At 48.2% G+C, this 27,211-nt stretch overlaps 1 protein-coding gene across 3 annotated transcripts in view; it reads right to left on the bottom strand.

The window, feature by feature from the left end:
- The window catches only part of Eif4ebp1 (eukaryotic translation initiation factor 4E binding protein 1), a 29,352-nt gene extending 16,675 nt beyond the window's left edge, over positions 1-12,677 (bottom strand). For 2 of the 3 annotated variants that reach the window (XM_051169601.1, XM_051169599.1), the window contains exons 1-2: positions 12,467-12,676; positions 347-526 (exon numbers count right to left, since the gene is read on the bottom strand). In XM_051169601.1, the coding sequence (XP_051025558.1) occupies positions 347-526; positions 12,467-12,608 (322 nt within the window). In that variant the 5' untranslated portion in view covers positions 12,609-12,676. Of the gene's footprint in view, positions 1-346; positions 527-12,466 lie in introns of all 3 variants that reach the window. The other variant, XM_051169600.1, reaches the window with a different exon arrangement.
- Between the last annotated feature and the right edge of the window lie 14,534 nt (positions 12,678-27,211).

The following is a 27,211-nucleotide window of genomic DNA, read 5'->3' as shown; positions in this document are numbered from 1 at the left end:
TAGGGCCACTGTGTTCCAAGAGTGGCCCGGGTGGTGGTCTTTTGCAAGGAACTATACAGAGGTGGGTTGGTTGATGAAAAGCACTAAGTAAAGCCCCTGGCATTTTAGATCAGCTCTCCACTTATTACCTGATGCATAAGATCAGCTGTCCTGAGGTCCTTGTAGCTTTTTGAGCTGGCACCAATGAGAGCTCTGCTTCCCACCGATGCCCCCCACCCTCTGGGCTCTCCACAGCTGCTTCTCAGAAGGCGGACAGTCACCATCACCCTCCCCCTGAACCGCGGAATTCCCTAGAGAACACAGACACTGTTCTCCAATCAGGGCCTGGACACGCCCAACCACTCACCAGCTGCCCGCTTATCTTCCGGGCTGCTATGCAGGTGGCTCTGGCTAGCGTGCATCGGAGGCTCATCACTGGTAGGGCTAGTGACCCCAGGAATGGTTGGCAGGTCCTTCGGGGGTGTTTTGGCCACAGGTGAGTTCCGACACTCCATCAGAAATTTCCGGTCATAGATGATCCTGGTTCCTGATGGGGGAAGAGGTGTAATAAGGAAGTTTATGATGTTTCCTGGAACCATTTGCCGGTTGTGCTTCCCACTTCCTGGAAGCGTGGCCAGAGCAGATGCAGCAGGTTCTTTTATACAATCTGGACCGAGGGTAAGTAAGTAAGGCCGGCTGAGAGAAACCTGGCCAACTTGAGCACAACCCTCCTCCACTGCTGACAAGCACAGCCCACAGAAAAGGCAGCCTTCTTGTCATCACACCCTCCTATTCTATAGAACCCCAGGTCGGTCATCCAGACCAGAAAGACAGTGGGTCCCTCCCAGAAGCAGGAAACTTTGTCCTGCCCTCTCTTTGCAGAAACAGGAAATGCTCTATCTGCTCCAAAAAAGGTCTCAGGCTGAGCTCTTCTCCAAACCTCCACTACATATGCCTGAGGGGGTTTTTTTGGTGTGTGTTTTTTTTTTTTTTTGTTTTTTGTTTTGTTTTGTTTTGTTTTTTGTTTTTCAAGACAGAGTTTCTCTGTATAGCCCTGGCTGTCCCAGAATTCTCTCTATAGACCAGGCTGGCCTCGAACTCACAGAGATCCACCTGCCTCTGCCTCCCAAGTGCTAGGATTACAGGCGCGTGCTACTACCGCCCGGCTTTGCGTCACCCCTTTAAGGGTTGGCATGAATGCCACTGCCATTCTACTCAACCCCCTATCAAAGTGAGTCTCTCTCCCCAGGGCGAGGGCCAGTCTGCAGCAGCAAACCTTAGGACCCTCCACCCAGGCAGCTGCCCAAATACCACCATATAAGGCAGCATTTCCCAAGGGAGAGGAGCTGAATCATTGCAGGAGACCCATGAGGTGACACTGAGCATATGGAGTTATCATCCACTGCTTCTGGGGGGGGGGGGGGGCAACAGCTCTACCATGGCAGCATGGCATCGAGATCTATTTTTAACCCCTCAACAGTATTTACTAAATGCTTCCTCTTCAACAAATCTCAAGCGTCAGGTTCCAAGCCTCCTCCGGTAGACAATGGCATCCAGCAGGAATGTTAAACTGTCTCCGCCTTTCTATTTATAGTTCATCTCCTGCAGGCAACAAATAAGTCTGGTTTCTCAAAGGCAGGAATGGTATCCAGGTTCTTTCTAATAGAGCACATACGTCATAAATTAACATATTACAGAATGTTATATATCACACTTAAGGAAAATAAATCAAGGGCTGGCTAGATGGTTCAGCTGGCAAAGGCACCTACCTGCCACGCAAGCCTGGCGACCTGAGTTCAAAATCAGGGACCCACATGGTAGGAGAGAACCAATGGCTACAAGTTGTCTTCGACCTCCATATGCATGATGTGGTATACACCCACCCACACCCAAGCCCATATTCATATTCCCTCTCTCTCTCTCTCTCTCTCTCTCTCTCTCTCTCTCTCTCTCTCTCTCTCTCTCTCTCTCTCTCTCTCTCTCTCTCTCTCTCTCTCTCTGTGTGTCTCTCTCTCTCTGTCTCTCTCTCTCTCTGTCTCTCTCTCTCTCTCTCTCTCTCTCTCTCTCTCTCTCTCACACACACACACACACACACACACACACATTCCATAAATTTCTTTTAAAAATTTTTTTTAACTCAATGAACTTTGGCCTGGCTTGGGATTAGGCCAGACCTTGAGAGAGCTCCTGACTGTCCAGGAGCATGCTGCCCACCACCTAGTCCTAGTCTTTCAATGAACAACTTCCCTGGCACTGATGATGGTTTGGTGCCACCTGGAGAGAGATCTGCAAATGCTTTCAGTTTTAAATGCATAGGCGTATAGTAAGCCGAAATAAAAGAAGCAAAAAAAAAAAAAAATAGCTGGTGAGAGGTAGACAGACAAACAGTACTAAGTCAGCCAGTCAGCAGAAATCAGCCTTAAAGTAGCAGGCTGGTGTTCCCAGATGCTCCCCTCCCTTGAGTCTTGCAAGATCAAACATCACCAAACTGGATGTCCACGATGCCTCACAGAAGCTGACTAGGGAAGTTGAGGCAGGAGGCTTCGGTTCCGACTAAGCTAAATCTGCATGGCTGAGCTTCCAAGGCTGAGTCTCTCTCTCTCTCTCTCTCTCCCACTGTAGACACTTTCATATCGAGGGATAAACAACAGTGACCTTGGCTGGTAGAGGTTCCCCTTCTAGCTGCTCTCAAGGGCATTCACTCGGGCTGTTTTGCTGTTCTTGTCCCTCCTGTCACAGAGGGCAAGACCATCCAGACAAAGAGCCGTGAGGGACACTTGAGATAAACACATTTGGGTCTGAAATAGGAGAGGGTAACCCTGCTTCTATAGCCAGCTTTATCAGTCAGCTCAGACAGCACAGAACAGCTTACCAATACAATGTACACTGCAGATTATTTATAAAAACAAAATACCAACCAACTGAAAAACAAATATGCTCTGTGTCCTACAGTGTGAAACATTCAGCCAAGATATTCTGCATAACAAAGCAGGTCGTCTCAGTAGGCAAGCTTGCTTTCCTCTTTTTAATAAACAGTCCAATTATATGTATGCCAAAAAACTGTCATTAATTTACAATTTTATCAGTAAATGTTTGATTTCATATACCTATTTCATATACCTACATACTTAGGGTTGTGTACAAACTCTCATGCTAGGAGAGGTCAAGCAAAAAAGGTTTAAGAGGTACTGATTGCCAAGTATGGTGCCATTCCCAGCACTCAGGAGGCAGAAAGATCTCCGTAAGTTCGAGGCCAGTCTGATCTACACAGCAAGCACCAGGACAGCTAGGGCTACCTAGAAAGACCCTGTGTCCAAAAAGTAGAAAAGAAGTCCTGGTGCAGGACCTCGGGGAGGTGCACCTACGGGAGTGCCTGTGAGGACAGACCCACCCTCAACTTGGGCAGCACCACCTCAGTCTGGAAGGCAGCAAGACACCAGCATTTATTTCCTTTCTCTCTGCTTCCGGTCCACCCTAAAGTAAAGACCCGCCTCTGCCCCCATGTTCCTGCCGCCATGATGCTCTGTCCAAGGGCAATGAGTCAAGTGACTGTGGACTGCACTCAGAAGTCATGGGCCAAAATAAATATCCCTGTTGTAATTCTGTCAGGGATTTGGCCACAGTGATGAGAGAAGTTTAAAAAAAAAAAAAAAGTAAAATAAATAAGTATACAAATAGTGTAGAGGTGGAGCACACACACAGTGAATCACAGGTCAGTTGTGAAGCTGGAACCCAGAGCCTACTGGGTGCTGGGGTGAGAGTTCAAAGTTCAGTTTTGATCTGCCTGTGGAGTAACTGGCTGCTACTGGCTGAGTCTTGAAACACAGCTGTGCTCTACTCTGTGGACAGGTTACCATTTTCCCTGCCTGTGCCTCGAGGAGTTCTCAAAGACCTCAAAGTGCCACCTTTGTCATCTTCTGGTGTGTGTTAGATCAGTGGCAGGCCGGAGGCAAGCCTGCACAGACACTAGCAATTACCCTGTCTTGTAAAGGTTGAAGGTGATAGGCTGCCACAAGCTGCTCAGTCTCACCCACAGCAGGACCCAATTCCAAAGCCAAAGTGGGGACACATCAGAAGGAAAGGAAACAACCAAGAAAGAAACTTAGGGGCAATATGGGCATCTTCCATCTCTCTGAGACACACAGAACATAGGAACCATCACGATGTAGGTATGCATGGCTGGCAGCCTTTGGAGCTTTTAATTCCAGGAATGCACAAAAAATAAAGTCTTTATTCCCAAGGTGTGGTTTAACACCAATGCCAGTTTTCTTGGACACACAAGCGAGGTAATATTCCCCAAGGATCTAGTTTTCTCACCTGTCACCTAGGAGTTACTCAGGCTCGCTGACACTCTATTTAAAGCACTGACCATCAGTATCTATTTTTAGGATCTGATTAGTGTCAGGCCCTTAACGTGAAAAATCACATGGGACTTGGAGGCAGAAGTCCTGAACTCACAGTGGGAATCACTACCTTAAAAAAAAAAAAAACTCAATTTCTGGCTCCCAGTTCTTTCTGTGCCACAAGAAGAAAATAAGAAAAAAAGCTCACACCTCAGAGGAGTACCACAAAGACTAAATGACAAATGCCAGTGATCATGGGAGTTAGAGTCATTGCTCCATGAGAGAGCATCTGCCTTACAGGGCCCTGAGGGACCAAAACATAAATAAAAATAAGACATCCATGGTGGTGCATGCCTCTCATACAAGCACTGGAGAGGCAGAGGCAATCGGATCTCTGTAAGTTCGAGGCCAGCCTAAGCCAGGACTATGAAGCAAGCAGAGTAAACTTACCAAGGAGAAGCCAGGGAACAAGACATGGCACACCTATAATCCCAGCACTTGGGAGGTAAAGGTAGGAGGATCAGCAACGCGATGTCACTCTTTCCTACACAGTAAGTTTTCAAGGCCACCTTGGGCTCAATAAATAAAATAAATAAGGCAGAGCAAAAGAGACCCAAATAATGATTCTCTCTCTCTCAGGGGTCAGGTATGTTATGATGCTACCACACACCAAATGCGGGCAGTCAGTCGGGGACAAGGAGCCACCTTTCTTCCCAAGAGGCTCTGATGAGGATGAGGCTTTTACAGAGACTTTTAGAACAAAATGGCTGAAATTATCCTAAGGCTCACCAAGCACCTTCCTCTTTCCCGACCTCTCCCCAAATGCTTCAAAATGCACTGGTGCATTATGTGGGTGCCGCTAGCCATTACCAAAAGGGGGTGGGTGCCCCAAAACAAACAGCAAGTGCTGCTCCAGTGGGAGTGGGTAGGAGCTGTCATGGACTCTGCTGTAGTCCTCCAAATTGATGCACGGAAGCCTGAGCCCCAGCACCTCAGAAGATGGCATCTGGAAAGGTCTGTCATAGGGAGGGTCACTATGAGGCCTTCAGAGTGGATCTGATCTGGTCTCACTTGTTTCCTTGGAAGAAGAGGAAATCTATTCACAGACCCCCAGGTAGAAGACCATAAACTGAGAAGAGAGAAGGCACCCATCTGCAAGCAACAAAGAGAGGCCTCAGAAGGAACCCACCTTCCTACCTCTTAGATCTCCAGTAAGAAAAACAGTTCCGTTGCTTAGGGCACCTGGATGGCCATCTTTCCATATGGCAGCTGTAGCAAGCTCATATAGACAGCCTGGTGTTTCCCTCTTTTGGGGCTGAAGTTTAAAACTCAGGGACTCGTACACAACTGTTCTTCCACTGGGTACAACTCCAGTCCAAACACACATCCTCTTAAGTAGGACATCTGTTTTGTTCGTCTGAGTTTTGTGACAGGGTCTCGTGTAGGCCAGCCCACGCTCCAACTCAATTTGTAGCTGATGCTGGCTGTCTTTAGTTCCTTCTCCTATTGCTGGGATAAGACTCCACAACCAAGACAACTTAGAAATAAAAGCATTTAATTTGAGGGTTTAGAGCCCATGACCATCATGGGGGGAAGCATGGCAGCAGGTGGGCAGGCATGGTGTGGGATGAAGCTGTAAGCCGGAAACTTTCATATTTATCTTTGGAACCCTCAAAGCCCACGCCCTTGTGACACACCTCCTCCAACAAGGCCACACCTCCTAATCCTTTCCAAACAGCTCTACCAACTGGGGGCCGAGCATTCAATATATGTACCTATGGGAGCTAATACATTCAAAACACCTATGGGCCTTGAGCAGCTGATCCTCCTGTCTGCACCTCCAGAGTTCTGGTATCACAAGCATGTGCCACCACAGGCAGCTAAGAAGCCTGCTTTTTAACCTTCACATTGTACGTTGCCAAACCAAAGCTCTAAGTGGACTGTACCTCCTGTATTCTCATCCTTATTTTGGACTGCCAGGCACACCTGATGCAAGCCAATTGCTAGTGCCCAGAAAACCCAGGCTTTTCAAGTTTAAATGGGAGTGGTGGGTTGGATGGTATGAGCCCTTGCAAAGCAATTTTCCTATAGCTTGGCGTTCAGCAAAAGCAAGAAAACAACAACAACAAATGGTTCATACACATAAGAAGTAGCAGTACCTCCCAGCACTCGGGAGGCAGAGGCAGGTGGATCACTGTGAGTTCGAGGCCAGCCTGGTCTACAAAGTGAGTCCAGGACAGCCAAGGCTACACAGAGAAACCCTGTCTCAAAGAAAAAAAAAAAAGAAGAAGAAGAAGAAGAAGCAGTAGCAGCAGTAGAATGATCTGGAGATTCAGGCCACCCTCAAATTTGAGGCCCTCCTCACTGGGCTACAGGAGATCCTGTCTCAAAACAAAGAAGTCAGTCCCCTCTTCCTCCTGCCCCCACTTGAAGCTGGCCTGCCCCCCAAGAACAAAGGACGCGATGTGGAAGCAATGTGACAAGGCTCCCATGTTTACGCCCTAGGTCAGCATCTACCATGTTCATAAGTTCAAGTTAGACTAAATGATTCAACCCCTAAGAAGGCACTTAGCCTCCTGCCAGCAGCCAGCAGGTGGTGGCCCTACATGTGGATAAAGCCACCTTGGACCTTGCAGCCCAGGGCAACCCAGCTCTAGCATGAGTCAACTCTATAACACTTAGCAAGGAACAGACATGGGCAGCAAACTGTTTAAGTTACTGAGTTTGGGGATGGCTTGTTAAAGGCTAGGCTACCCAGTACAGCCAATTCCACCCTGGTGTCCCAGAGGAGACCCAGGCCCCAGGAGGGAGCCTACACATCCTGAGGGAAATCCTTCTTCTCTCCAGGCTTCTTTTGGTCCCCTTCATCTTTTTTCTAGTACTAAAGATCAGGCCAGGAGACCACTACACATGCTAGGAGAACACTGCTCCACCAAGCCACACCGAGCACAACTTGTCACCTTCTGGGCACCGGACCTGGCATTAGATCCTGGGGACACAACGATTGCTTTGGAAGAACATCCTGTCTGACCCAAGAAACAAGCATGTCAACAGATTCGTGACTATGATTCACCACGGAGAACGACAGCTGACGTAAGAAGCAGAGCAGAAAGTATCAGATGTTTTTGTTTGTTTGCCTGAACATATGGGGACTCATATGCACAAACGGACATTAAGAAAGAGAGAGAGACTGTCACCCTAAGCAATCCTCATTTTTCAATATTGCTACTCCGTTCTAACTCATTTTCATGAACATCCAATAAAGGCTCATTTGGGAAAATGTTTCAGTACTTTGTGTCAATAAGTGAAGTGAAAACAGCACCATCCTACCTGCCTTCCTTCACCAGAATTGGTAATGACTTTTGCCATTACAGTGGAGGAGAACCAAACTCTCCTTGCAAATAATGAACACCTGCCACTTTGGGACTATATTGAAGAAAAAAAAAAATGCAATCTCTGCAGACCACGAAAATCTAGAGGCTCACCTCATTAGACTCTCATTTATGATGGAGAAGAGTTCTCTTGTGGACATCAAGCATGCCCTGTGGTCCTGGGGCCAAACTACGAAAGTCAAGTCACATGGCCAGGAGATGCATGCCCAGCCGCTTCATTCTAGAGATAGGCCTTTGATTCTTAGAACCATGTCCCCAGTCAGCTTTACTGAATTGTTACCTACAACCGGCAAATAAAAATTCCATACATTTAAGCTGGATGGTGCATGCCCATAATCCCAGTCCATAATCCCAGCCCTCGGGAGGCTGAGGCAGAGGGAATCAACAGGTTGGGGCCAGCCTGAGTTATACAATTAAGATCTTATGTAAAGAAAAAAGAAAAAAGAAGGAAGGAAGGAGAGGAGAATGGGGAAGGGAGAAAAAAGGAGGCAGAAGTACCTGGTCAAAGTATACAAAATGGTGTTCCAGTATCACACTAGGAAACGTAAAACAAATCCTACAATTAAAGTAATTGGCATATGTCACGGATGTGCCTGTTTGTGTAAGCAAGGATAAGACTTTGCTAGATAAGGATATGGCTAAGGTTTCTCTTCCCTGATTTCTAGTAAACACTGCAGGGCTAATTATAACCACTGATGAATACATGCCTAGACTTTATCCCTCTCATAACTCAAAGTCTGTGCCCAACATCTAGTAACCTTAACTCCCAACATACCCATCCTCTCTTACACTCGACACTCACCCTCTCTGCCTCCGTCCCTCCTCTCCCTCCCTTCTTTGTGACAGTAGATATTGAAATTAGGGCCTCATGCATAGCTGGCTGTCATGGAGCTCACTTCCAATCTGCTAAGCTTTTTTTTTTTTTAATTTGAGTAGAGGTTCCTGAGGAAGCCATAAGAGAGCACCCCTCTGGCTAGAATCACAGTGGGCAGAGGTCCAGGGGCAGCTGTAGGTGCTGAAAAACAGTCCTTTCCTAGAGCAGCAAGCACTTTTTAACCCTGAGCCTTCAGCCCCATGCCTGTATCCTGTTTCAGAGATATCTGCCTACCTAGCAGTCCCAACCCTCCCACTCCAATCACCTTCCTAGCCAGGCTGTAGCACATGCCTTAAACACCGAGAGGCTTCAAAGTGAGTTTGAAGTCTCCTCCACTTTCAGTAGTATGTTCTGGAACCTACTATATCTCCTTACCGCCTCATGCCCAAGCTCTCTCTTTCTGCCTTGAATACCCTCAGCAGGAACTTCTCCCTTCCATGTGACCCCAGGACATCAAGACACTAGCATCAGTGCTCAGCCCACCTCCTCCTCTTCCCAGAACTGGTGGCTAAAGATCAGCAGCCACTTCAAGGTTGGCTTCCTAGAGAGAGACTTTTTTTTTTTTTTTTTTTTAAAGAATGGGTCTCACTGTGTAGCTCTGGCTGACCTGGAACTCACTATTTAATACCAGGCTGGCTTCCAACTCACAGAACCCACCTGCCTAGGCTGAGTGCTGGGATTAAAGGCGTATGCCACTACATTCACAAGTGCCCACTTTTCTCTACTTAACAAGACAGTGTCATTAACACCTGCCACCCTACCTGCTTGCATGATTAACGTGAGCCAAGGTACTATTTAGGTATGACCACCCAAACAACTTCTGTAGGTTTAGAAGTCAAACGTCCATCCTGGGCGTTCACTAGAAAATTCTGTTTATGGTACTACTGATGGTGATCTCAAAGACTCATAGGCTCAAACATTCACGTAGAAAACTCCCTTCAGAAATGTCTTAGGTTAGCCAGGCAGTGGTGGCACGCGCCTTTAACCCCAGCACTCGGGAGGCAGAGGCAGGTGGATCGCTATGAGTTTGAGGCCAGCCTGGTCTACAGAGTTAGCAAAGTCCCAGAAATGGAGATGGTTCAGGCCACCTGCCATGTCCTTGCCTCAGAGACACAACTGCTTCAAAGCCATCCTCAGCAGGAGTGACTTACTGCAGTGTTTCTTCATGAAGCACTCACAGTCTCTTACAAGTCAGTCAAAAGCCAAAGTGTGTAGAAAGCCTAAGTTCAAGAAATGCCAGCCTGTCGTATGCCCAGACGGAATCTACTTTGCCAGACCCACATATGCACAGGTTTTGTTTGTGTGTTGTTTTTCCCTTTCCCCTGGAATTCATGAGTACTCAAAATGGAATGCAGCCCAATCACACATATGGTTATGCAAATATCTCAGTCGAGCCTCAAGTGCCTGGCCTACATACTCCTAGAGATCAGGAGGTCACTGCAAATCTCAAGGTGACTAACTCGACCTTTACCTCCCAGCCGGCCCCTGACATATGTAGGAAAATACAACAGTTAGATGGATTTGCAGAGAAGTGTAGGTCAGACCTGTTAGAAATACCCGAAAGGGTACTCGCCAGGGAGACTACAGGGAAGACAGAATGGCCAGATGTGGTGGTGTACTCGGTTAGCCCCAGCACTCCCAGCACTCAGGAGGCAGAGACAGGTGGATCTCCGGGTAGCCCTGGCTCTCTCTCCTCTAACTCAGTCTGTAGACCTTTGGATTCAAACTCCGTATTTAACTGGAGTTCTAGGTTACAAGAAACACTCTGTAACAAATGGTTCAAGCTTCTGCGCTTTTAGCAGAGATGACCTAGAATGAATGGCCTTTGGGACAAGATCCGACTCCTTAACGAAAGAATAGGCTTGCTGGTTTGGGCAAAAACAAGCAAGACTTTCCTTAAGCTATGGACTGGGTAAAAGAAAGAAAGATAGATAGAAAGAAAGAAACAAACAAACAAACAAAAATAAAAATTAAAAAAAAACACACACAGCCGGGCGTGGTGGCGCACGCCTTTAATCCCAGCACTCGGGAGGCAGAGGCAGGCGGATCGCTGTGAGTTCAAGGCCAGCCTGGTCTACAAAGTGAGTCCAGGATGGCCAAGGCTACACAGAGAAACCCTGTCTCGAAAAACCAAAAAAAAATAAAAATTTTTTAAAAAAGAAAGAAAGAAAGAGAAAAGAAAGAAAAAAAAAAAAAAACCTGGCATGGGCCAGCTGGTTTTGGGAACCTGACACAGCCAGCCTTCTTTCAGTTAAGAAACAAACATGCTACACGGATGCCCCTTCCTTTTCAAAGAGAACGGGAAGTCCACGGTTTGCCAACTTCCACACTTCCAAGTCCAAGAGAAGAGGATCAGAGCTCCGTACAAACAGTACTGGCTACTGCCACTCAGCTGACCTGTCCATCCAGAAAATGGGGGGGGGGGGGGGGAGGCCAAAAAAGATTTTCCTGAAAGGCCTGCCTCCTCTGTGCCTATTTAAAAAAAAAAAAACAACCCAGGTTCACCTAAAAAGACTCGACTGTCTGTAGAAGTTTGGGCATAACGCAAAGTTCTACCCAAAAAAAAAAAAAAAAAAAAAAAGGCAAAGGGTGCCAAAGCGTGAACAGAAAAGAGGCCAGAAAGGGATGGAGAACGCCAGTAAAGGGAAGCTAGAAGGCTGCAGAGAACTGTTCCTTGGGGCCCGTTCCTAATGAATGCCGCTTAGGCTCAGCTTTCCTGCTGAGTCTAGGAACACAGCATGACAATGCATACAAGGCACGTGCCCAAGCAGTGCAGCCTTGGTGCTGTGTTCTGTAAGACCAAGAGGCACAAACTGGACGCTCATCTCCAAGATCCCTCCATCGGTGCCTTGGTTCTGGATTCTGGCTCTGCTCCCTGGTGTAAGGACAGCTGCCTGAGAAAACAGGCATGTGGCCTGGCCGCGCCAGTAGTAGCCCAAGGTTCAGCACAGCGCCAGGATCTCTCCTGTTTTTGAGTTGTAAGAGGAGTCCTTGGGGGAGGAGACCAGGGAGGGGAGAAGCGCAAAGTGGGTGGGAGCAGCGCGAGGATTGGGAGGGATGTAGTGAGCCGCGAGGATTTCATCACGCAAACGGGCGGGTAGGTTTCATCAGCGCCAATACTGGGGCTCAGGGGCAAGCTGGGAATGCCTGGTTCCCGGAGGCCGGCCCCTACCCGCGCCAACTCAGCTTCCTCTTCCTCATCCTCCGCCACTTGAGCGAATTCTTCGCTCGGCCCTCCCACCCCCAGCCCCCACCCCGCCCCAGGCCGGAGGAACGTGTTGTTCTGCACTGCCCTGGCCGTGGCCCCTGCAGAGACCTCTCTTTCTCTCTAAATAGGCTTCATGCCACAGGTGGCCAAGACGTGCTCCTAGGCTAGGGAGCACCCTCAGCGTCCAGCCTCCATTAATGAGCGAGTGTCCAAGGCAAAACGAGAGTTGCCCCGAGAAGGCAAAAAGTGTGCAGGCGTCATTTATTCCGAGGGAGATCAACTAAACTTAATCTCCAGGCCAGACTCTTAACCCAGATCGGTGGAGCCACCCAGACCTCCATCCTGTCCCACCCCAGAACTACCCTGACACCCACAGAGGCCACACGTAAGCACATGGTGATCCTGGCAGAGCGCCTATCTATGTGCTTGGGGTACACTGCTGTTTCTCCCACGAAAAGGCTGTTTGCAGCCCCGTCTCCAGACCACGCTCCACCACACCCAGAAGGCGGGCAACCCAGATGGTAATCCCTCCTGCCTTCCCGACGTCTCTTGTCCGTTCTACCCAGCTACCGAACCCCCTGAGCGCCGCCATCCCAGCTGCACGTGCGACTCCGGATCCCAAAGTATCTTCCAGACCCTAAAGCCTCTCGGGACCCCGGCCCGCGCCTACCTCCCGGGGTGGTGCTGAAGAGCGTGCCTCCGGGGGTGGTGCTGTAGTCCCCGGGCGGGAGCTGCACACCGTCGCCGAGGGCTACGCGGCGAGTGGGAATGGCCCGGCTGGGAGTCTGGCTGCAGCTGCTGCTCCCCGACATGTCTCCTGCACGCCGCCCACGACCCTCCTGCAACCCCGCGGCACCTCGGCCCAGCCCTTCTCGTGCCCGGCCCGCCCCTTCCGCCTAGGCTCCACGCCCCCTGAGATTTGCGGTCCGCCTGTCCCCACCCAGCTCCAGCCCGCTGCCTGCAAGTGGTTCCCAGCTGCTGACCTAGGCAACTTCTGCCCTCTCCAGTGCAGGAACCCCAGTCTTGGCCCCTAGGGTTCCTGGGTCCCTCCCCGACGCTCTGGGAAGAACCATGTAGAGGTGACGGTGGCAGCGTCTCAGCGCACTAGACCGACTGCTTTCTATAATTAGGATGTGACCCTCGATCCCCGATCCCCGATCCCCGATCCCCGGCGGGTCCTCAGAGAAGAAAGTTAAGGGTGTGCTGATCTTTCCTCCTTCTTTAAGTCTCTTCAACTTGCACAGTGCCTTAGGAGTCAGAGCAGCGGCTGCACAATGCACATTCCTGGCCTTGAAAGGAGTGGTGGATGAGTAAGAGAGAACTAGCCAGGCAGCTAGAAACTGACTATAAATCTGATGTGGAACGGGCAGGATCGGAACTCCGTGAAGGGTGGGCTGGGAAGAATTAGAGATGGTCAGAGAACCCAATCGTCCCTGAGTTGGGGTCTACTCCAGCGCTTAGTCTGGTAGTCACTAGGGGGGAAACAAGGACCGTCAGCCGGCTCTGTGTCAACCTTCATGTGGTAGAAAACGCCTGTAACCTCGACACTGGGGAGGCAGTTACAGGACAGCCCAGGCTGCTTAGCGAGATCCCCATCTCAACAAAACAAAACACGCCAAGAGCAACCGCGATAAGTAACAGAAACTGAAGTTCAGCAAAGGACAGGGTTTTGTATGATCACACAGCTGTTGAATATCTAAGGTTGAGGTAGGACCAGAACCCAGTCTTCACTGCTGTCCGGGCTAGTCTGTCTCTCACCACACTTGAGAGAACACAGCGGGCCACCTTCCTCCCTTTGGGAGAAACATTCTGAAAGGAGTTTTGCTTTTGCCTTGTTTGGCTGCACTAGAGGACCTAGGTTTCCTGGAACTAAGATTTCAGGGAAGAACATGCTTACAAAGGTCAACATTCAAGCTCAGTATGGTGGCGCTACACACTTCTTAGCCCAGCAACTGGGAGGCTGGGGCTGGAGGATTCTAGCCTGTGCTACACAGCAAGAGCCTGTCTCAAACAAAAAAGAAAGTTTGAACCAGGGCCATGATAGCTCACATAGTCTGGATACCAAAGAAACTGAGACAGGAGGTTTATCAAAAAGTTGAGGGCAGCTATGGTTATGGTGAGATTGAGGCAAAGCCTGGGCCAGACAAAGTGAGATCTTGTCTTAAAAAGTGAAAGAGAGGCTGGAGAGATGGCTCAGAGGTTAAGAGCACTGACTGTGCCTCAAGAGGTCCTGAGTTCAATTGCCAGCAACCACATGGTGGCTTACAACCATCTATAATGTGATCCGATGCCCTCTTCTGGCATGCGGGCAGAGCAATGTATACATAATAATAAATAAATCTTTTTTTTAAAAAGTGAAAGAGAGAAAGAAACGGGGGAGGGGGAAAGTTGGAATGTAGCACGTTTGGTAGACAGCTTAACTAGTATATGCTAAATCCCAAACACCACGTAAAAACTGGATGTCGTGGCACTGTGTAAGCTTGTGATCCCAGTACTCAGGAAGTCAAGGTAGGAGTATCAGAAGTTCAAGACCATCTTCACCTATATAGCTATAGATAAGACACTGTCTCAATTTTTTAAAAGATGCATTTATTTATTTATACAGTAGTCTGCCTGCATGTGCACCTGTAGGCCAGAAGAAGGCATCAGATCACATTATAGATGGTTGTGAACCCCCATGTGGTTGCTGGGAATTGAACTCAGGACCTCTGGAAGAGCAGTGAGTGCTCTTAACCTCTGAGCCATCACTCCAGTCCCTCTGTCTCAATTTTTAAGTGGAGTGGGGAAAGAACGGAGTCTAATGGCCACAAAGAAACTAAACCACTGGAGATACCTAAGCTTGGGACATCTTGGCTACTTATCAGAAGCCCTGTGCTTCCTGGCACAAAGATAGCTACTGTGATGGTTTGAATAAGAATGGTCCCCACAGGCTCATACATTTGAATGTTTGAGCATCCGGAGAGTGGCACTACTTGACAAGGATTAGGAGGCGTGGCCTCGACGGAGGGAACGTGTCACTGGGGGGTGGGCTTTGAGGTTGCAAAAGTCTGAGCCAAGTCCTGCTGCCTGAAGAGCCTCATATGGGAATCTCATCTACCTCTCCAGCACCACGCATCCCACTCCCCACCATGATGATAACGGGCTAAACCTCCAAAACAGGAAGCCATCCCCAATCCGGTGCTTTCTTTTAGAAGAGTTGCAGTGGTCATGGTGCATCAGGTCACGGTACCTCTTCACAGCAATAGAACACTGAGTAAGACCCTAAGACTCCTAAGGACAAGGCACTTGGGTAAATTCAGGGGGTAAAGATGATCGCCTAGACCCCTCATGATGAAAGGAGAGAACGGAATCCCACAAAATGACCTCTTCCCTCTACATGAGCACCATAGCATGTGTTTACATGCACCTGTATGCACATACCAAAATAAATAAGTATGAAAAAAAATGTAACAGATATAAGAAACTTGGTATAGTGGCCAACATTTGTTCTCCCAGTCCTTGGAAAGCGTAAGCAGGAGTTTGAGGTCATCCTGGGCTACATAACACAATTCAAGTGCAGCCTGGACCATATGACCTTGTCTGAGAGAAGAGTGGAGGGAGAAAGATACCCCCCCATCGACAAGGTCAAGCCAACACTTGTCTCATCCGATGTGGATGCGGAGATTTCTCACAAGAGCAAGGCAATCCTACGGCGCAGACAATACAGGACGGATTGTGACTCTGCCTACCTGAAGACAGTGTCAGAACTGCCAAATTGGGGTTGTAGTAGCAGAAGACTTCAGATTCCAGGTTCAAGAGGAGACTGTGTCCTGTGTGCTTTGAAGTGCTGGTCATCAGTTGGATTCCCACAACTTACCTTCTTTGGCTTGAATAGTTCGCCACAGCAGTTCCTAGAACTTGCTACATCCTTCGGTTTATTATAAAGAACATTACAAAGCCTTCAGTGAACAGCCAGACTGGAAGACGCACATAGCCAAGCGTGAGAGAAACTGCCCTACCTTCCTACCTTTCAGCTGTTGCGCAACACCCCCCCCCCCCCCCCCCCCCCCCCTCCGCACATCCCCTCCCTCTGCCCCCTACTCCAATTTGAAACATTCTCTGTTGGAGGGAGACACACATAACTCAGAAAATAGATTAAACTTACTGGGCCTTGGGAAGCTCAGGGAAGTTTCAAAAGAGTAAGAAGTTAAGTTACAAGACAAAGGTGGCCCCTCCCCCAAAGTTATCTGAGCAGTAAGCAGTTGCTCGGCCCAGGGAAGTCTCTGGTGTTGCAGGGAATTCCCTGCAAGTTAGTTATTCAGGGAGCTCAAGGGATAGAACCTTCATGAGTCATCGCCGTACTGGGATGGGCTTTTTAGTGAGGCCCTGGCCTTTGAGTCATACATACTCTTCTTCTAAGTAACCTTAAGAAACCCATTGGTTTGTCATGCATGTGAAATGATTTCCTTGGCCTGCCATTTGTGCATAGATGTCCACGTTTCCCTAGGATCTCACACAGCATCAGGGCATGCCACCCTCCAGGAAACCTGATGTGTTCAGCTACCAGGACTCTCCTTCCCCTCCCATTCTGTCCTGTCCTGGCATGATGTGGTGGCTTCCTTACATAGGCGTGCTTGATTACATGGTAGGCCACTGATGATCAAGTGCAGCTCTGGCCCCTGTCCCTTCCCTGCAAGTTGAATGTGGAGCTGGAAGTGTCAACCTTCTGATCAGGCCTGGATTTGGGGGGGGGGGGTTGGTTTTGGCTTTGGTTTTGGTTTTGGCTTTATAGACAGGGCTTCTCTATGTAATAGCCCTGGATGTTCTGGAACTTGCTTTGTAGACCAGGCTGACCTCCAGCTCCAACAGAGATCTGCCTGTCTCTGCTTCTTCCCAAGTGCTGGGATTAAAGACATGGGCTGCTACCACCCAGATCATGCTTTGATCTTTGAGGTGACCCCATCATAAAGCTATCTAGGGACACCTCGTGACTGAGCCAATAGTGGGGTGGTGGTTTTTTGTGTTTTGTTTTTGTTTTTGTTTTTTTTTTTTTTTGAGAATTTTATATATGCATATAAAGTGTTTTTTATCAAACCCACCTCTGGTCCCTCCCCTCCAAGTCTTCCCATGTCCCTTGAACAGCACTTTCCCTCTCAAATTTCTGTATTCTTTTCTTAAGCCCACGGAGTAATACCAGTGTGTGCGTAGGTACATGCTGTTCACTGGAAGATGTGTAGCCCATCAGAGCTCACATTCTTGGAGAAAACTGGCACTCCCTTCTCTGGAAGCCGTCCATTGCTAACAGCTCCTTGGCTGGGGGTAGATATTCTAGGCCCTTCTTCATTCACACTGGGATTTTGGCTGGCTTGATCTTGCGAGTGTTGTGGTTACACACAGAGCTACTGTGCACTCCCATGTGCTGTGGCCCTGTTGTGCCCAGAAAATCCTGTTTCACAGCAGTTGTCCCCTACCTCTGATTGTTTCAGTATTTCTATTTCTCTCTCTCTCTCTCTCTCTCTCTCTCTCTCTCTCTCTCTCTCTCTCTGTGTGTGTGTGTGTGTGTGTGTGTGTGTGTGTGTGTGTGTGTCTTTCTGAGCATTCTGAAATCTCTGTTATCTGTCTGTCAAACTAATGTTGTTGTTGTTGTTGTTGAGACAAATTCTCCCTGTGTAGCCTTGGCTGGCCTGGAACTCACTATGAAGACCACATTGGCCTTGAACTCATGGAGATCTGCTTGCCTCTGCCCCCAGAGTGCAGAGATTAAAAGCATGTGCCGCCACACCTGGACCACAATCTCTTTTTGTTTTCTGTACATTGACCAGTTGTATATCTCTGTGTCAATCACCACCTACTGCAAAGGGATGCTTCTCTAGTAGGGATTTAGCAAAGTCCTAATCTATGGAATAAAGATGCGTATTTAGGAGCAGTTTGGATAGTAACGGTGGGTCTTCCCCCTGGGGCCTAATCACCTACTCAGCCATGGGTTCTGGGCCCAGTTAACCTAGACACAAGTTCTGTTTGTGAAATGGGCCTTAAGCCAATGGTGATCTTCCATACAGAAGCCAAATTTATTACTGCCAGAGTCCAAGGCTTTAAGGAACTGTATGTCCAAAAACCGACCAAGATAAATATGTATTTCATGATACCACAGAGCTCTTCGTAGGAGCGTATGTTGAGACAAGCAGGACAAGAGGGGGAGGTGCCTATTTAACAAAGCCAGGTTAATATACCCAGGTTTTCCCAGCATCCCTCAGTCCTTATCTGTTGTTTGTTTGTTTTCCTTAGTTCCGGAGACTAGAATGCCACAGAAGACTGTGCCTGCTGATTTGGTTCCCTCTGAAGGCTCTCTTGCTGACTATTGGGTGGCTGCCTTCCTGCTGTGTCGTCCCTCAGCCGACCAACAGAGAACGTGTATGCTCTGGGGTCTGTTCATTGTCTTACAAAGACATCAGCCCCACTGTAGGGTGACCCGATGACCTTCTAAACCCAATTGCTTTCCAAAGGTCACACCTCTCAATATTATCACACTGGGGTGGAAGATGTGAACATGTGAATTGGGACATTCAGTTCTACACAGAAGCCTGGGAGTGCCTGCTTCTCTGGGTAAGGACACTGGTCCTTTGCTAGGACCCTGGTTAAGCTCCAGTGTGACTGTCTTTGCCTTCCCTTCATCTGACTCACACTGAATCCCAGCACCCATCCTTCCAGCTTTGAATCCTCTAATAGATTTCCAAGCTGATGATAAAGTGTTAAGTCCATAAGTATCAGGACAGAAAGGTCCTAGGTTCAAATCCATTTTCTATTTCTGTGGACTTCACAAATCACTTTGGGGGGAAAAAGGGGGGTCAGGGGTGACTTGAGTTGTCTGTGTAAAACAGTAGCCTGCCTGGGGCCACGGTAGACTTAGAGAGACTCTAAAATGCTGTGCAGAAAAGCCTGCCTTCCGGTTCCTAGGCCTGGACAGCTGCCCAAAGCCAAACATCTCCCTTATCTGAGGCAGAAAATAAGGCAAAAGGAGACATTTATTATGTGCGTTAGTATGCTGGAGGCCTTGTACTTTTCCAGAAGATAGTCTGGTCCCTAACTCCTGGGTCAGAGGTTAACACGTACACATGAGAACGCCTGTGAATAAATAAAAAGGGAAGAGAGGCCTGGGGATGTGGTGGGAAGGGGCTTGGCTGGAAATTGCTTTTCTGAAGCCACAGTGGAGCGTGGGAAGAGTGCAAGCGGAACCCAAGAGGCTGCTGTCAAAAGAGTGACGCCCCAGGGTTGTTTTGCCGCCCTGCAGCTACTGGGCCAGGGCGCCCTCTAGCGCCTTCCTGCTTGTCCTACACTTTGCTTTGTTTAACCCCTGCCTTATATAGGCCTACACTGGCCTAAATCCTTCCCACCTCCACCTCCTGTTCCAGGCATGCACCACCGCTCCAAGCCAATGGATTTCAATAAAATCCCTTCAGGGGCTGGAGAGATGGCTCAGTCGGCGGTTAAGAGCACCTGATGTTCTCGGCAAGGACTCAGGTTCAGTTCCCAGGACCCAGACGGTGTCTCACAACCCTCCCAAACTCCACTTCCAGGGAATCCAACACTCTCTTCCGGCCTCCAAGGGCACCATGCACACACGTGGCTGCACAGGCATGTATGCAGGCAAAGTACCCATACACATAGAAAATAGAAATTAATGAAATAAGTAGTAAAATTAAGTCATTTAATAATTTCTTTGTTCTCCTCTGGCGTAGTTCCTAATCCCAGCTCCCAGCAGCCCTACAGAGGTCGGTTGTCCAGCTAATCCGCCTCAAGGCTGCCTCTTCCTTGGCAGATCTGGCTGCCAACACCGTGCCCTCCTGGTTCATTGCTCTGAACTAGCACCTCTGCCTTTGCCGTCTGCTCTTTTCCGGTTTTCACTTTGGGTTAGAAAGAACTTGAGGGAGTCTTCCTAGGAAGGCGCGGTACAAGGCCGAGCATCTAATTTCTAATGAGTGAAGAACGGGAAGACAAATGTCTCACAAACTGAACGCCACTTCTTTTTTGTTTGGTTGGTTGGTTTTGGTTTTTAAGGTTTATTTATTGTGTATACAGTGCTCTGCCTGCATGTACACCTACTCACAAGAAGAGGGCACACCAGATCTCATTATAGATGGTGATGAGCCACCATGTGGTTGCTGGGAATTGAACTCAGGACCTTTGGAAGAGCAGCCAGTGCTCTTAACCTCTGAGCCATCTCTCCACTACCGCGTTGCCAGCAAAGAAAGCTGGACTAGCAACATAAATGATAGGCTCCTCCCATCTCTGCTGCTGCAGAGCTTGTGACCTTGGACCCCACCCACAGGCCTCAGAGTCGAACTTCCGGGTCTATTGCAGTGAGAAGACTGTGGCTCATCCACTGCCTCCATGAAGAGTTGGTGGACAAGGCAGTTATGATTAAAATAAAATAGACACTCTCCCCCAAAGAGAAAACATGCAGCCCTGATGATTGTGGGGCAATTGTTTGTTCTATTTTGAAACAGAACAGGGTCTTACTCTGTAGGCCTGGCTGGCCGGAAACCCACCGTGTGAACCAAACTGAACTCAGACTTGCAGTGGTCCTCCTCCTCTTCGTCCTCCTCTTCCTCCTCCCTCTATTCTCAAGCACTGGAACAAAGAAAAACAGACACCAATTTTGTACAATTCCTCCAGGGCACGAGAAGATCTTCCATGTCATTCTACAAGCCTAGTGTTATCATGATACAAAACAAGACAGAGAGGGCACTAAACAGAAAACTATCAGCTGATCTCTCTCTTAAACTCAGATGCAAAACATCCATTTAAATATTCACTGACAAAGGTGTGGTGGTGCACACCTGTTATCCCACCACTCAAGAAGGCAGAGGCAGGCAGATCTCTCTGAGTTTGTGGCCAGACTGGTCTACAAAGTGAGTCCGGGACAGCCAAGGCTACACAGAGAAACCTTGTCTCATAAAATAATAAACAAACAAAATAAATAAATAAATAAATAAATAAATATTCACTGATTGGAAGTCCCCTAGAGGAGAAGACTCAAGGCGAATTAGAAACAAGTGGCACTTTTCTAAGCTACTTGTTTTCCTGGTGTCTAGGAATCAAAGCAACTAGAAAACAGCTTCTCAGCAAAGAGGGCAATGGAGGAAATGCCCTGGGAGCTGGAGAAAGATGCGCTGAGCCCCCTTGGCCTGGCAGAGGGAAGGAGTAGCAGACCGCTACAGCAGACAGACACAGTGGAGGGAAAAGAAGTAGAGGAAAAAGGCAGCCTGCACCTAGCTGATGTGAAGGTGCTCTGTTGAATTCTCAGTGTAAATGCCAGGCTCTGTAACAAGAGCCATGCTGAGAAGGCTGCTCCCCTCCCAAACTTGCTGCTTCGGAAAGACGTCCTTATAGGTGGCATTCCTCGGAATTCACATAGGTGTCACCACACTGTCTTAGCTTGTGTCTGTGGTGCAAGTAGGGGGCCTGGCTGAGCATCGCTGAAGCTCCCTAAATGGGATCCAAGTGAGAGAAACAGGAATGTGAGGAGGGAGTTCGCCTTGCTATTCAGCTGGAAGCTCAGCTTTGCTGAGAAAGGGAGCCAGGTCAGCTGGGGGGCCATGCACATTCATGCTGGCATTGTATCAGGCTGATCTGTCCTGTCCTAAGTAAACTCCAGCGCAGAAAGCTTGGGCTAGTGCTCCCTTTCTTCTAAGTAGCAAAAAACAAACAAACAAACAAAGGTGTGTAAACCACTCCCCTGAGACTGCTGCAAGCAGCACACAAGAAAAGAAAGCAGTGACAAGCTCCCAGTGGTTGGCCTTGCCACAGGGTCCCTAGCCCAGTAAGACCTGGAAAGAAATATAGCTTGGCAGAAGTATGGAACAGAGGCCAAGTGTGTGTCAGAGATGTCCCTGCAGAGAGGCCCAGAGAGGACATTGCCTGAAGCTGTGACAGCGAGGGCGGGATTTCACTGGAGACCTGTGCATGTTGGAGATGCCAGAGTCATGGAATACCCATGGAGAACTGCAGACTGGGAGTGGAACCAGCCTGGGAGAAAGAGGAACGGATTGCAGTCAACGAAGCTGAAAGGAGTTGGAAAGGTGAAGAGCATCTTGACTTCAGACATGAAGATGCAGAGTTCTGGGTTTGCCCAGCTGGTTTCGGTCTTGCTTTTGGTCCAGTATTTCCTCACTATGCACCCTTTTTTTCCCTTTTGAAATGGTAATGTATATTCTATACTATTGTACGTTGGAAGTACATGATCTGTACTTTTATTTTGATTTTTCATGGCATTACACTTAAGAACATGCCATGAGTCTCTAAAGAGACTTTGAACTTTGGACTTTGTTGTTGTTTTGTTTTGAGACAGGGTTTCTCTGTATAGCCTTGGCTGCCTTGGTCTTGCTTTGTAGACCAGGCTGACCTAGAACTCATAGAGCTCCACCTGCCTCTGCCTCTGCCTCTGCCTCTGCCTCTGCCTCTGCCTCTGCCTCTGCCTCTGCCTCTGCCTCTGCCTCTGCCTCTCTGAGTGCTGGGATTACAGGAGTGAGCCACCATGCCTGAACTTTGGACTTTTAAACAGTGATGAGACTGTAATACAATAGGGATTTCTGAAATTGGATTGGATCCATTTTTTTCATTATGATATGGCTACAAGCATATGGGGCAACAGAGTGGAGAGTGAGTGTTTGAACTAGAATGGCCCCATAGGCTTATATATTTGACTGCTTAGTCATTGGGGGGTAAAACTCTTTGAAAGGATTAGACGGATTAGGAGGTGTGGCCTTGTTGGAGAAAGTGTGTCACTGGGGGTGGGCTTTGAAGTGCCAAAAGCCCATGCCATCCCCTATAGATCAGGATGTAGCTCTCAGCCACTTCTCCAGCACCACACTTGCCTACTGCCATCCTCCCCATCACAATGATAATGGGCTGAACCTCTGAAACAGTAAGCAAATCCCCAGTTGAATTCTTTCTCTTATAGAACTTGCCTTGATCATGGTATCTCTTCACAACAATAGAATGCTAAGAACACACACACACACAATCAAGAAACAGAATAAGTGTCAAATTATGTTGGGAATTAGCCAGCATTTTCATGTATTTGTAGCATCAGAGAACCTGTTCCCAATAACCAATGCCACACGGGTAGGAACCTCCTCTCGTCTAAGGAATTTATTTAATATAATTATCAAGATATTTATAGTATGTCTTGGGGTAAACATCCCAGAATTTTAAATGGACACGATCTTTCATTTATTGAATGAGAATGTTTAAATATTCATTGTAGCAGAAATGGGTTTTTAATAACTACCATGTGTTGAAGTTTTTTCATTTAGAACTCAATAGCTCCTTAAATGGTATACACATTGGGTAGGAGAAACGGAAAGGTGACTGAAATGAAAGCCAGATACCGGAGAGTGTCCTGTGGGATGCAGGCCTTTGTGAAGATGCTGTGCTTCGTTTTCATATTAGGGATGTGGAGGAAATTGTGCCGAGCTTATGTTAGAGAAGGCTGAGCTACGTCTTCAATCTGGGGCAAGTCCAGGCTACCCGGTAAGACCCTGCCTTGAGGGGAAAGGAAAGATTGCACTGGGAGAATTGCCTTCAGCAGCCTAGAAATGGGATCCAGATTTTACAAGTGACTGAAGAGAACCCCTCCTATGGAGTGGGAGTTATTTATCCCAGTGGCTGTGCATGGGGTCCAACACGCTTCCTGCTCCCTACGAGGCCAGGAAGGTCTTCCTCCCTCCACATCACCCTGAGATCCTTTCTCTGATGCCTTCTTGAGGCTGCTACTGGCTTTGTAGCTATTTCCTCCTAATTCAAACAGGTGGAAAGAGAGATGCTCCTAAGAAGCTGGAAACTGACCAAATTCGGGAGGCTCAAGCAGCATACAGAAAGAGAAAAGCTTCTTAGCCTCCACCCACTCCCAAGGTAAGACAAACAGTAACCATAACTGGACGGGAAGGCATGCGTGCGTGTGCTCATGCATGTGCTCGTGTGTGTGTGTGTGTGTGTGTGTGTGTGTGTGTGTGTGTGTGTGTGCAAATGTGTATGCATGCATGCATAGCTCTTTAAAAGTTGTGCAAGCAATTGTAAGTGGTCACGCCTATCGAGGTGAGCTGCCTTTGAGTCGCCGTACACATGTTAAGTGACCCCTCACCCATGCTCCTGTAGTAACCCAAGAAACGATGGTTCACCAAGCAAACCACGGGTGGAATCATTTTTTGTTTTTGCTCTTTTTGTGTAGTCTGTCTTTGGTGCCTTACTTTGGGCCCATTCATGTCTCCCCAGGAAAAGGCATTAGATGCTGCATCGGTCTCCAGTAACATCATTGCACTGGCATCGCTTCCTAATCTGGGAGGTGGTGTATATGAGTAGAAAACAAAGCAAACCAAGCCAAGCAAATATTAGCCCTAAGTGATCAGTGATTGGGCAGGAAGCCCCCATAGAAATAGTGCCTGCCTTGACCCAGTGTGGCATGGAAGCTGAGTGGACCGCCTCATCATGGGTCTTCCCTTTGTTTATGGTTCTCATGAATACTCGCCATTGTTCTGCAAGGTCCCCAAGCTATCCCTCCACAGTACTCTCTCTCTCTCTCTCTCTCTCTCTCTCTCCACACACTACCCTCCCCACCCTGCCCCCCGTTCCTTGGACAGACTAGAAAAGACTCCTGATAAACATTTAAGCAGTTGCTAACATTAGGCAGCTGACCTTTGCATCCCCCAGCCGACCTCTCCCAGATGCCAGGCTTTGCTTTACCACAGACTTGTCATGCTTAGGCCTGAAAGCTGAAAAGACAGAGGCCCCTGGGGAAGATTTTGTCCAGTAAAGGAAGGGTTGGACACAGTGGTCTGCTAGCATTAAATATGGGAAAAGAGTGGGACAGGTAGTGGGACTGTTAGAGGAGGCACTCGCAATCTCCCCCCACCCTGTTGTTCCTCCTCTCCTCCTCTTCTCTCTCTCTCCCCTCTCCTCTCTCTTCTCTCTTCTCTCTTCTCTCTCTCCTCTCTGTTTCTCCTCTCCTCTTCTTGTCTCTTCTCTCTCTCTCTCTCTCTCTCTCTCTCTCTCTCTCTCTCTCTCTCTATCTCTCTATCTCTCTCTCTCCCCTCACCCCATACCACTGCGGAGTAGGAAGTGGGAAGGATATACATGTGAGGGATTCTTGGAAGCAAGCCAAGAGGTGGCAATTGCCCACTTAGGTTGCAGCATTCCTAACTCACCCTTGCCTGCACCCAGTGGCAGAAGGCAGATGTCTGCCAGCTCCTCGTGGAGTGGTCAGAACTGTGGGCCTGCTGGAGCTCCTGGTAAGTGAGGCCCATCTCATCCACCACATGAGAAACCAAGGACTTCCCAAGAAGCCTCCAACGTCAGTCTGAGTTTTAGCCCCTGTGCTAGCTTTTAGTGGCTGTGACAATATAAGAGAAACAAACCTGTGAGAATGGAACGTTTACTTCCTTTTAGTGTTTCAGAGGACTGGGCCGTGGTTGTGGGGCCATATTGCTTTAGGCCTGCAGTGAGGCCTAGGTAGAAACATGTGCTGGGGGAGGCCTAGTCACTTCCTGGTGACCATGAAGCTAAAAAAAACACATGAAGGTGCTAAGGTCTCAGTATCCCCTGCAAAAGGTTATCCCCAGTGACCTGGATTCTCCTAACTAGTCCTCACTTATTCAAGGTCCAAGAACATCCTGGTAGTGCCACAGGCTGGGGACCCATTTCTTAGCACACTGGCTTTGTGGGGTACATTTTACCCCCCAAAACATAGCAATCCCAGACAGGCTCCCCACTGGTCTACACAAACATCAAAGTGAACCTAAAAGGGCTAAACCCTGGGACACCTGGGGGCTCAAATCTGTCTTAGGAAAGGCAGTGAAGCCTTTCAGGAATATTGACAGCAAGCTCTATCATTACACCATTGAGATGCCCTTCATTCATCTTTTGACTTAGTACCTGTTCTTTTTCCCATTTCTCCTACTTTCTACTCATCCAGGCTGGGGGTGGGAGGAGGGGGGGGGGGGTGGGGGCAAGGATGGCTCTTCTGTCCCACCCACATCTTGCTATTCTTACAGAAAGCTGTGGGGCTATAAATAACATTTTCTCCTTTTTTTCACTTAGTTGCAACAACATAATACTGGAAATTTCACTTTCACTTTTTATTATGAACTATCTCCAACACAAACAGAAGCAGAGAGGGTAGCATTTCCCCTCCCATAACCATAACCCCCAGCTCACATAATGACCAATATGTGGACAACCTCATTCTGTCGCTGTATTGTCTTAATGGGGATCCCAGTTGTCTTACCATTCAATATGTAGACAGCATCTATCGCTAAAAGATAAAGGTTGATCATTAAAAACGTAAACTCAAAACATCACCCCTGATAAATCAGTCTAGGCCAGTGATGTATCTCAGTGGTGTTGCATCAAAGAGCTTGGCTTTAGTGTCCAGCTCCACCCCCCCAAAAAAAAAAAATCAGTGATATTTTCTTCTCTTTATTTTATTATGTGTATGGGTGTTTTACTTTCATGTGCTCCTATATACCATAAGTGTGCCTAGTGCAGGTAGAGCCCAGAGGATGGCACTAGCTCCTCTCTAAGCCACCATATGGATGCTGGGAATTGAACCTGGATCCTCTGAAAGAGCAGCCAGTGTTCTTAAGTACTGACATATCTCTCTAGCCGTGTGCTAACTTTTTATACCATCTAATATACATAGTGTACTTTAGTTGCCTCCTAATGTTTTTGCAGGTGTTTTCTCTATTTTACTGTTTGATAATTTCATGCATGCATACAATGTGTTTTGATTAAACCCACCCCAATATGCTGCCCTAAAGTTTCTCTCTTGTCCCACCTCCTCCCCTACTTTTCCCTCTCAAGCTCAAGAGCTCTGTTTTTCTTTTTACTTGTTTGTTTTTGGTTTTGCTTTGTTTTGTTTTTGACGCAAGGTGCCACTATGTAACCTGGGCCCGCCTGGAAATTACTATGTAGATGAGGTTGGTTTTAAACAGGGCCTCTGCCCCTTGAGTTCTGGGATCAAAGGTGGGCGACACCAAGTGTGTCTTGCTGGGTTTTTTAAGACCCACTGAGTCTACTTAATGGCGCCTGTATGTGCACGGGTTTAGAACCGTCTACAAGAGTATGAACAGCTTCTTATGTCTCACATCCTGGAAGAAAATCTCTTCTCCCGCCATCAGGAGTCATCCACTGCCAATAGTTTTCCTTGGCTAGGGGTGGCTTCATGACCACCACCACATCCCATGCTGGGATTTTGTCTGGCTTGGTGTTGTGCAAGTCTTCTGCATGCTATAAGAACCACTCTGAATACACGTATGTATGCAACTGTGTAAGGACGGGCTATAATGGCCAATGTTCTTCCATCTTGTCAGAGCCTAGGTTCCTATTTCTCGAGCAGTCTGTCATTTACCAGAAACCAGCTGACCCTGTCGTGGTTCGGCAG

The sequence above is a fragment of the Acomys russatus genome, chromosome 27 (assembly GCF_903995435.1).
Source record: "Acomys russatus chromosome 27, mAcoRus1.1, whole genome shotgun sequence".
Taxonomy (NCBI): Eukaryota; Metazoa; Chordata; class Mammalia; order Rodentia; family Muridae; genus Acomys; species Acomys russatus.
This window is presented reverse-complemented; position numbering and strand designations above follow the sequence as displayed.